Source organism: Pinus tabuliformis, chromosome 4_1 (genome assembly GCF_031772625.1).
Source record: "Pinus tabuliformis cultivar Carrire ecotype Pingquan chromosome 4_1, CPIR1, whole genome shotgun sequence".
Lineage (NCBI taxonomy): Eukaryota > Viridiplantae > Streptophyta > Pinopsida > Pinales > Pinaceae > Pinus > Pinus tabuliformis.
In genome coordinates this window covers 930,401,551-930,413,617 of record NC_142303.1, presented here as the reverse complement: position 1 = coordinate 930,413,617, position 12,067 = coordinate 930,401,551, and the positions used below count along the sequence as shown (strand labels likewise).

General features: G+C 38.2%; 1 protein-coding gene across 1 annotated transcript; it reads left to right on the top strand.

Moving 5' to 3' along the window:
• The first annotated feature begins 10,369 nt into the window (after window positions 1-10,369).
• On the top strand, window positions 10,370-11,188 carry LOC149179205 (uncharacterized). Its single transcript, XM_089422381.1, has one exon. The coding sequence runs from the start codon at window positions 10,370-10,372 to the stop codon at window positions 11,186-11,188; it is 819 nt and encodes a 272-aa protein (XP_089278507.1).
• The last annotated feature ends 879 nt before the right edge of the window (window positions 11,189-12,067 follow it).

The following is a 12,067-nucleotide window of genomic DNA, read 5'->3' as shown; positions in this document are numbered from 1 at the left end:
TATTGCTCACTGGATTCTGCACTGTTGTGTAGATGTCTTTAAAATCCTCATCATCCTTGTACATTTCTATCATTTCATCAAAACCTACAACACCCACTTTAAATTCTTGCAAAAGAAAACTTACTCTGCTCAATGCATCCGCCACTTTGTTAAACTTACCACTTTTATGCTTTATTACAAAAGTGAAACTTTGCAGAAATTCCACCCACTTGGGGTGCTTCTGATTTAGCTTTGGCTGATTATTAATAAACTGCAAAGCATGGTTGTCTGAATATAAGATGAACTCCTTCGGTAGCAAGTAATGCCTCCACTTTTTTAATGCCTACACAATAGCGTAAAATTCTTTATCATAAGAAGAATATTTTTTCTTTGCATCATTTAACTTCTCGCTGAAATATGCTATCGGCCTTTGCTCTTGACTTAGCACCGCACCAACTGCTTCTCCACTTGCATCGGTTTCCACTTGAAAGACTTTCTCGAAATTTGGTAAGGCTAGAATAGGCTTTTCTGTTATCTTTCTTTTCAACAAATTAAAATTCCTATCAGCTACTTCTGTCCATCGAAATGGTTGATTGACCTCCTTGATTGTCTCAAGGATTGGTGCACAAACTTGACTAAATCCCTTTATAAATTTTCGGTAGAAACTAGCAAGTCCATGGAAACTTCTTACCTCAAAGACACTCCTGGGAGTATGCCAGTTTTTGATTGCTTATACCTTTTCTTGATCCATTTTCAAACCGTCTCTGGAAATCACAAATCCCAAATATACCAGCTCCTCTTTCATGAAACTACATTTCTTCAGATTGATTAGTAGTTTCTCTTTCTGCAGAGTTTTCAAAACTAACTTCAAGTGTTCCAAATGCTCCTCTTTACTTTTGCTGAAAACTAGGATATCATCAAGGTAAACAACACCAATTTATCTGTATATTCTTTCAAAACCTCATTCATTAGTCTCATGAATGTGTTGGGCGCATTAGTGAGCCCAAAAGGCATCACTAACCACTCATACAATCCATTGTTGGTTTTGAAAGCTGTTTTCCATTCATCGCCTTCTCGAATTCTGATCTGATGATACCCGCTTTTCAGATTTATCTTAGTAAAGTACCTGGATCCACTTAAACAATCCATTAAATCATCCATCCTAGGCAAAGGAAATCTATACCTGACTGTTATCTTGTTGATAGCTCTGGAATCGGTGCACATGCGCCATTCTCCTCCCTTTTTCGGACTAAGCACCGTTGGCACAGCACACGGACTCAAACTTTCTCGAATCAGCCCCTTGTCCATCAGTTCTTAAACCTGTCTTGCAACTTCTGCATTTTCCTGAGGAGTTAATCTATATGCAGCTTTATTAAGTAGACTTGCTCCTGGTATTAAGTCGATATGGTGACTTATACTTCTAATTGGTGGTAATTCATTTGGCAATTCATCCACAATGATATCCATGTAACTATTTAACATAGATTGAATTTCTTCAGGCAAATCATTTAAATTTGTGGAGGTTAAAATTACTTTTGGCCTCCCCACGATAGCGAAATGCATCTCTTCGCTTTTATCCACCTCTTGTAGCAATTCTTTGCCACTTATCAGCATAATACTATTTTCAGGCAGCTCTTTATCAGCATCATTCTTCACTGGCAGCAACGTATGTTTAACTCCATCCTTTTCTATGGTGTATGTATTTCTTCTTCCGTCATGAATCGCCTTTCTGTCAAATTGCCATGGTCTCCCCAATAACACGTGACATACATCCATGGGCATTATGTCACATTAAATCACATCTCTGTATGTACCAATCTGCATTTCCACATTACACTGCTCTGTCACAATGACTTGATGACCCTTTTGAAGCCAAGATACTTTGTAAGGTGCAGGATGCGCTTTCTTTGTTAACCCAAGCTTTTCCACCATCTCTGTAGACACAAGATTGTCAGTACTCCCGCTATCAATTATAACCTTACAGCACTTACCCTTTGATTTGCATGTAGTCCTGAACAAGTTCTTCCTTTGCGCAGGTTCTCCAATCTCTTTTTCTGATCTCAGCAAAGTTCTTCTGAGCAGCAATGATTCACCTTCCTCCGGTGGTTCTTCCTTCTCTACAAGTCGAGGTGGTTCCGGCTTTGCCTCAGCCACATTTGCACCCCTCTGGCTTGCTGATTTGTTATGAGGACAGTCCCGCGACATATGTCCCCATTCTCCACAGGTATAACACCTAACATCTCTTCCTCGCCCCCTTCCTCTGGGTGCGAATCTCCCTCTGCTAGATTCACCCATCTGTGGTGATCTGCTGCTTGAACTTCCTACTTCAAACTGATGTTGTGTTCCTCTGGATCTGGCTGATCCTCTACCTCTTGCTGAGCTCTTTCCTCTATTTCTTTGACTCTGTTTCCGCAGTATTTTCTCCTCTGCTTTCAAACTTGCTTGATAGGCATCCTCAACAGTTTTCAAACTTAACAGGCTAATCTCATCTTGGATCTCATACCTTAGCCCATTAACATATCTGGCTACTTTCTCCAGATCATCTTCTACATGCCCTGTTCTGATGCTTAACCTGTAAAATTCTTCTGTATACTCTTTAACAGACATTCCTTTCTGCTTCAGATTTTGCATCTGCTTAAAGAGATTCAAATGATAGTCTTTAGGTAAAAACTTGGCTTTCAGTTTGCTTACCATTTTATCCCACTGCTTGATCTTAGATTTCCCCTTTCTCATTCTTGATGTCTGTAACTCGTCCCACCAAATGGCTGCATGTCCCTTCAGTCTAGTGACTGCAAACTTCACCCTCTTATTCTCCTCAACCTCTTCATAATCGAAATACTGATCTATGGATCTAATCCAATCCATGAGCTCTTCTGCATTCAAACTCCCTTCATACATAGGAATTTCTATCTTGGGTTTGTTTCCAACTTTTGCCAGCATCTTGAGGACTTTGGCAGTTTCATTTTCTTCTCCTGTTCCACCTCTTCATCAGATTCTTCTGAAGAACCCTCAGTTCTCTCATCAGGTGCTCTTCTCTGGGCTATTTCCATTGTCTCCATTCGTTCACGCAGTCTCCACACTTCTTCTATCAGGACTGCATTTGGTTCTGGTCTTCCTCGACCAATTCCTCGCCTTGGCGGCATCTTGGCTGCAACCACCTGTATCTTTTGGCTTTGATACCAAAAATGATGAATCTGAAAATGCTGGCGCACTCCTATAGTATTCTGAACAATATCATTCAGTAGATACAAACCAAAATTCCTGATTAACTTCTAAACGCTGGAATGTTGAAATATAAATCCTATTCTACCCATCCACACAGGATCTGAATCTCTTTTTCATACATTCATATAGGGCGCACAATATAAACACTAACAGTCTTTTATATCTGCGTTAAAAAACAAAACGCGTTTATCTCATATAACAATACATTTGGGAAACTCTTAAAACTGATAAGTTCCACATTCTGGAAATTGATCGCTGGAATGTTGTATTGGAAAGGCGTTTCCAGACTACGTCTCAAAGGTTCCGGATCAGCGACCACATAAACACTCCCTTAATCCAAAGTACTTCCCTAATTCTGCAACCGTTACACTAAAATCTAAAACAGATCTTATGCTTGTACAGATTGCAAGCAAGGATTATGTCTCGGAAAAAAAAAAAAAAAAAAAAAAAAAAAAAAAAAAATTGTAAGTATATGCACCCACAGCTAAAAAGCCAGGATATCAAGTATTTAAGTTTATCTAAGTATCAAGCTCAATTATTAGAAAAAAAATGTACTAAGCAGCACTGCCAGAACTTCACACGAAAGCAACATTTTTTCAAGACACAAGAGGATCATTCAAAGATAAGGCTGCAAGTTCTTCTGCTGGGGCAGTTGCTTGCTGCGACACATTGCGCAACACATCCATCGCTTCAGCGACCTTTTTTTTTCAACAATTAACATGGTTTTACATTTGTGAATATCCATTGACCGACATTCAACACGTTACAACGCATCTCCTCCATCGGCGGTCACACAAACCGATTCTATGCAACTGTAATCGAGATCTTCCACGAGAATTCTGGAATCATTACGCTCCAACGCATGAACTGGCAGAGGATTTCAATTCACTGGACTTTTCATTACCACAACTAACACTTCATATCAACTCCGATGCCGCGATTTCGGGGATTTACGTTTACAATTTTTCGGTGCTCTGATCTGATCTGAGCTAATAGGAGATCACACATCAAAACTAACTTCCACACAAAGGAAATCTCTTCGTTTTTTTTTATTACATTGCCTACTAACTAATCGATACACAATCTTTACATTTAAAAATTATAACAAGTAAAACTCCTAACTAGCAGCGCTCACTTACACCTGTTGTAACACACCTATGACAATAATAACTAATTATTTATGAAATCGACCTCTTTAGCAACTGAACTTTAACGCACAGTAAATGGATTTCACCCTGTCAGGCCACAACATGTGGACAATTTTCCACATTGTTGGCCAGATCCGATGCTCCTGCATCAGAATCAAAAAAGAAAAACGAGGAAAATAACAATACAAAAAACCCACTAGAATTTGATTTTCAACTCCTTAGTAGAATCATCATTTGTTAGTTAATTTCCTACACATTTGTTACAAAAAAACCTTTCCATTGTGGTTCTAAGTAGCCTAACAATAAGGTGGAGTTTAAAACCCTAGAATGGTAATGTTGAATGTGTTTATACCGAATTTACAAAATTAGAAAGAAAATAAGTGAAAGTATGTAGTAGTAAATAGAACTTGGAAACAAAAAAAAAATTACAATACTCTCATGTCTAATGAAAACTCTTATTGTAAAATGGAAATATAGCACCCGTGGAGGAAGATGCACAAACGTGGATTGCAATGTCCTACTCTTTGGGAGGGTTCTATTATCCCCTTCCCATAGTTATAGTGGCTCCTTCATTACAAGGTATGCGGAGAGAAGAAATGTTTTGATAAAATTTTAATGGATAGATCAAATGGAAAATAAGAAAAGGTTTGATGATGAAGTGATTATGGTAAAACTGAGTGGAGAAAACATCTCTATTTATAATAAAATGTTGGGTTAGATTTGATATGGAAAAATAATAAAATATTTGTTGGCCCAAATTAATATCTAACCAATTTTGATATTTTATTATTATTTGTGAGAGGAAAAGATCAAAGAAATAGTCAAAAAACTTCATTTAGATAAATAACTCAAAAAATAATGATTCATTGAGTAAATTAATAAAAATAGGAAAAATAAATAAGAAATAATTAATAAACACATGGGTTTATTAAATTACTTCCGGGTGAAATAGTCAAATGTGTTAGAAATAATTATTAAATAACGATTTAATAAATTATTCCTATGAGAATGTTGAAAGGATTAAGGAGTAATTAAAAAATAAATATTTTATTAAATTATTCTTATGGAAGTTGAAAATGTGAGTAAAAATATTTTTAATTATTTTCACTTTAATGAGTAAAATATGACAATAACATAAAATTAATGAACTTATGAGTTATTCTTGTTTGGTAAATTAATTAAATGAATATAACTTCGGAAAAGTGGTTCCTTAAGCTATTTCCTAAGGTTAAAGTGGGTTTTAATGTGTAGAACCCATACTACATGGTGTATTTTGATCAACCTAGTGAATCACAACTAGGTATTCACTTTTTAGGTGATAACACGGTTCAGTATAATTTCAAAGATATGCTCTAACAAAGTTAGGGTTCCTAAATGATCCTAACACATGATTCAAATATGTTAGCTTGGACTTTTTTCTATAACTTTTTTCTTGTGATGTATCAGACTCTGAAATATGAAGGAGACAGAATAGAGATATATAGGTACCTTTGGTAGGAATTTTAGAATTTGTTTCACTATAATTTTGGAGATATTCCCTATGGAATTTAGGGTTACGAAATAATCCTAAAATCGTCTTCAAATACGTAAATTTGGAATTTGTGATAACTTATTTTCTATGAATTTTTAGATTATGAAAATTTCAAAGATCTAAAGAGACATACATAACTACCTCAAGTAAAAATTTCATAATCAGATTTGAAAAATTAGATATGTTGAATGTTGTGCAATTTTTTTTGGGAAGAATCCAAAATAATAAGTTTTGGGAGAAGCAGACTTGGTCAAGGCAGAAGCAACAAGTAGACCTAGTGAAGGTAGAAGCATCAAGTAGACCCAATGAAGGAAGAAGAAGCTAACGGGCCTAGTGAATGCATAAGTAGCAAGCAAACTCAGTGATGATTGGTGTCTATAGTAGGTCAATGCCTACAAATATTCGTAGTAGTGGGCATTGGTGTCTCATATAGGTTAGTGCCTACAAATGTTATAGAAGAGGGGATTGATGTCTCTTGCAGATTGGTTTATACAAATCATGCAGTAGATGGGATTGGTGTCTCATTTAGGTTAGATCCTATAAATATTGCAACAGAGAGAATTGATGTCTCATATAGGTTGGTTCCTACAAATCTTGCATTAGAGGGATTGGTGTCTCTTGTAGGTTGGTGCCTACAAATTTTGCAACAAGGGAAATTCATGTCTCCTATAGGTTGGTACCTACAAATTTTGTAACAACAGATTGGTGCATACAAAGTTTGTATTAGTAGGTTCATGCTTACAAGATATGTTTTAAATAAGTTTTCATTTATATCTTGTTTTCCATATGTGATATTGTTTGGTTATGATTCATGAATTTTTAAATAAGAAATTGCTTTATACTAATGATGGGTCCTAGTATTGAAAAAATAATGTTGTAACTCCCAAGGCTACCAATTTTAATTATGCATCCAGAGTTTGTACAAACTTAAGAGGTGTCAATACTATGTGTGCAACATGCAATGTGTCATTTCGTTGATTTGAAGCAATGAATTGAATTGAGATGTACATAGACCTCTTTGTAAAATATAAAATAGGAAAACTAATTAGCTTATATTTCCAATAAAAGGGATGAATGAAGCATAAGTTGTTCTACTGCATGAAAGAAACACTAATCCATTTTCATCAAGTAAATGCCAAAAAAAAAAAAAAACTAATCTATCTTGCAAAAGGTAAACAACAAGAAAGTAACCCTAAGTTAATTGCATGAAAGTAAATTCTAGAAATTAACTTTGATCTATATTACAAGAAAAAAATTCTATGATATTGCAAACAAGTAAAATTCTAGTATACTTGCATAAACAATTAAGTTCTCAAGAGCGTTAGAGATAAACTACTTTCATTTTATTTAACACATAACCAAGACAATATACCCTAGTTGTGCAATTAAATCTATAGCTATGTAAGTAAAACATATAGAGACTCTATCGTATTCTCAAGTTCATGTTCAATTCCTATAGGACGTAATGGAGTGATGAGAAGTAAAAAACAAGCTTTAGAGGCAATTTTGGACGTGTTCTGAAGAATTCTATGTGTAGTGGTGTGATTGTTGCTTGTGATTACCAAGGACACCTTCCTTGGAGTTGGTTGTTACCTACAAGGAGCATACAAGTAATTGGTTGTTGTAAGGGGACAAACATGCATAAACAAATCATTGAAAAGCAATGGAAACAATGCATGAAGGAACATAAACTAAAAATTATACTAAATAATACATAAACAAGCTTAATGAAGCAAACAAATCAACAAGAGTTAGGAAAAGGGTCCTCTTTGTTGACTGTTGAAGGTAGAAGAGTTACAATGGAAGTGAAAAAGACACTTGAAGAGAATTGTTTAAGAAATGGTGCTAAAAAACTCTCAACACGGATTTCCCTCTCTCAAATCTCCTTGCAAGCTCTCTCTCTCCCTCTCAAAGAAGTACAGAAGACACTCTCAGTGATGTAATATTTTTCTCAATAGTATGCATGATTGCTAGGGAGCAATTTTGGCAGCATAACAATGCTCTACTTCTTGTTTCTTGGCTCTCTCTGAACTTGTATTTAGATATTTTTTTGGACACTCCTTCCCTCCTTGGCTCATAAATGTGGTTGTTCACCTCATAAATGAGATGAGAGCTACCATATCCATGTCTTTATGGCTTCTCGGGGCTCAAGGCTTGAATTTGTCAATCCATCATGTCAAGAGCTGGAGTGTTCTTCAAGCTAGTTTGCGACCCAAGGTGCTGACTAGATATTTTGTGACTGCATGACTATCAAAGAAATGGCCACGGGACTATTAATTTTCAGTAATGGTGCACCCACACGGTTCAATTTTTTAACTTGAACCTTAGGAAAACTTTTAATTTTTTGTATTCGTGGTGTTTTTAAGCTCAAAATGTAACCTTTGTATGTGTTGATCACTGACTTTGAGTGTCTTCTAGTGTGTACAGATGAGTGTACGATTTTCACATGATAACAGTTTCCCCCTGATGTATGAGGTTAGGAGCAAGCATATAGCCAAAATACATCACTTTTTTTGTTGATATGACTAAGAGTCTTGTTAACTTCTTGAGAGATAGAGAAACTTATTGTAGAGATGATTAGGGAAAATCCTTGACTGAGAACGAAAGAGAACCATACTTGGCAAAAATACTGATACAAAAATGTTTATACGAGGCGAGAATATTCCATTCTCGTTATGATGATAATGACTAAGCATTACAATTATATGTTTATGTATTGGATCTGATCTGCCCTTCGTGAAGGAACTGGCTGTGCGCTCCTGCTGCTGCACGCCCTAACCCTGCTTCGCACTCTCTCGGCCTTCCTTGGCTCTCATGGCCCCTCCGGACTACTCACCAGAGGGGGGCGATCCCCAGCATGCGTTCTCTGCACTCGTCAAATCTCTCCCACCATAACGGCCTCGCCCAGCAATATCAAAGTTTGTCAAAAAGTTGGACATTCTCCAAGAACTTAATCTACCTCCAGCCATTCCTCGCATGGCAGCCCTCTCTCTTGCAGAAAAAGGTCTCATCGGCCAGTTCACAGGCCTCTGGCCATCTCCAAGAACTGTGCAACGATGGGTTGAAAGAAATTGGTCCGACAAAATACAAGGTAAAATCTCCATTAGATTCTGTGGAAAGGGGTTCTTTACCTTCCACTTTGAATCTAAAGAAGATAAAGATTTAATCTTCAAGAATGGGCCTTACTTCATGGACTCCAGAGGCCTGAACTTAAACAAATGGACCCCGGATTTTGATCCGGAACTGGATGTCCCCAACGCTGTCCCTGTCTGGGTCAAACTCCCTCATCTCCCTCTTCACTGCTGGGGAGATGATTCAGTTCGTGCAATTGGAAACGTTGTTGGCAAGTACATAGATCGCAGTGAGCCAAAGGATAATATGCAAGCATGCGCGTGCATTTGTGTGGAAGTGGATCTCGGCAAAGGCCTACCGGAAGCCATCAAGCTCAAAGTGGACGATTGGAGCCATATTCATCAGCTTGATTACAAGCAAATACCATTCAAATGTAAGGTATGTCACGAATACGGCCACTTTTCCAGTCGTTGTCCCTCTCTTGTTAATGTTGAAAATGACCCACAAGAAGAACAGTGGGAAACAGTCAAAAAAGGAAGTCAGCTCCCTCATCTAAAGCCCCTCCAGAATTTGAACCCCCTGCCTCAAAGATTTCCCGCCCCTCCTCATCCTCCCCTCCCTCATCCTCCCTTCCTTCTCTCTCCCCTCCCTTGCCCCCCTTCTACCTCCATACCTTCTCGGTTTTATCCCCCTCTGATGCTCCTCCCTTGGAACCCTCGCACCTTCCCCTGATTGCTTCAGCTGCCTCTGATCCTTCCCCTCCTATGGTTATCCCTTCCTAGACTTCCCTCGAACCTCCCCTCTCCAGACTCACTAGGAGCTCATCCAAAGATCATGGAGCCTCTAGCGACTCTCTTAAGAAACCTGGCCCAGGCAGAAAATCTGCAAAGAAACATAGAGATGAGAATGCCCAAAAGGACATAGCAATGGGCACTCAAAGCCCAATTGAATCTTACATCTTAGGACAGCATGATAAAGAGAAAACACACAAGGATCAAGGGGGGCGAGCACCTCTCCGCACCCCACACTCCCAATGAGGAAAATATTATCTTGGAATTGCAGGGGTATAGGGAACCCCTCCAAAGTTGCTGCCCTAGAAGATCTTATTTATTGTGAAAAACCAGGGATCTTTTTGTTACAGGAAACAAAGCAAAGCCTGCAAAAAATGACCAAAATCATTGAACAGAACAAGCAGTACAATGGAAGCATCAGTGAATCCAGGGGAGCTTCCGAAGGAATCACTACAATATGGAATCAAAACATATGGAATTATAAATCAGAAATTATCAACCAGCATTGGATCCAAACAGTGTTAGAAAACAAAGAAGATCAATAGATTATAGTAATATACAACATTTATGCGCCTAATCACTTCAGGGATAAGGAGCGTTGTTGGGAGGAAATCAAAGTCAGCATGGACGCAGAGGAGAACACCAATATCATATTAGGAGGAGATCTAAATCTTGTTCTCCATGCTAATGAGAAAAGAGGAGGTATTTTCTCCCCGGATCCATTCAGAACTCAGCTAGAAGACATTATGCATGACCACGATCTAGTCGATATCATTCCAAAAAACAGGAGATATACTTGGAGCAACCGCAGGCTAGGTACAGGCAACATAATGGAGAGATTAGACAGAATTCTAATCAACGTCATGCTTCTTTCTTCCTTCACTGTTGGGTACGCTAATATTATTCCTTGTTCAACATCCGACCATTATCCAATTTCTCTTAATCTGGAAAAGCATTGCCCTCTCGGACCCATCCCGTTTAAGTACAACCCCCTTTGGAATTGTATTACAGCAGTTAAAGATATTGTGGAAAAATCGTGGAGGCGACATGTTGAAGGATCTCCTGGATTCATTTGGGAATCCAAGCTTAGAAACACCAAACAGGAGATAAAAGAATGGGCGAAAATCAGTTATAAGGAGCCTGAAAGGATCAAAAAGGAGATCAAAATTACACTAAATAGCATCCAAAAGGAAATAGAAGAGCAGGGCCTCACCCAAGAGAACAAAGAGCTAGAAAGTGACCTATATTCTCAGCTTTGCCGTGTAAACATAGAGGAGGAATCTAAATGGAGGATTAAATCGAGGCAACTCTGGTTGCAAGGCGGGGACCAGAATACAGCATTTTTTCACAAACAGACTACAGTGCGGAGATTAAGCAATACTATAAGCTCGATCTTGGATGCTAAAGGTAACCTTCAAATCACCCAAGAAGCCATCAAATAGGCTGCTACAAACCACTACCGGAACCTTCTAACTGAAACAACAGATGAAGAGGATTACGATGACCTGCTACAATTCCTTCCCAACAACATCAGCAAGGAAATGAATGATACCTTGAACAAGGAAATTGATGAGGAGGAGGTTAGAAGAACCATTTGGGCTCTCCAGCCGGACAAAGCACCAGGACCTGATGGCTTCCCCATTTGCTTTTATCGCGCCTTTTGGGGAATTATAAAAAGAGATCTGATTAAAATGCTCAAATGGGTCCAGAGGAAAGCCAAAATCGGTGGTTACACCAATGCCACACATTTAGCCCTCATTCCCAAAGAAAATCGACCATCGTCTTTTAGTCGATTCCAACCCATCTCCCTTTGCAACTCGTCCTACAAGATTCTAACAAAAATTCTTGCTTCTCGCCTCAAATCCTTTCTCCCTTCTCTCATTTCTGAAAACCAAGGGGGTTTTTTGGCTAATAGACAAATTACAGATTCTATCCTCCTCGTCCAAGAAGCTGTTCATTCAAGCCAAACTAGGAATGAGAAAGGATTTGTCCTTAAACTTGATTTAGCCAATGCCTTTGATAGAGTAAGGCACACCTACCTCTTAGCTATTTTAAAAAAGATGGGATTTGATGCAGCCTTTTTAAATCTCATCAAAGCTTGCATCTCCGAGCCCTGGATCTCTCCTCTTGTTAATGGATGACCTGGAACTACTTTTCAATCATCGCGGGGTCTTAGGCAAGGTTTCCCTCTTTCACCTTACCTCTTCATTCTGATGGCTAAATCCTGCAGCAAAACGCTAGACTTCAAGCAGAGAGTTGGTCTCATCACTGGAATAAAATTTGGGAATGGTGTAAAGAACATTAACCACTCTCAATTCATC

Coding starts and splice junctions, on each gene's coding strand:
- LOC149179205 (XM_089422381.1), top strand. CDS start 10,370: ATGGACGCAGAGGAGAACACCAATATCATATTAGGAGGAGATCTAAAT.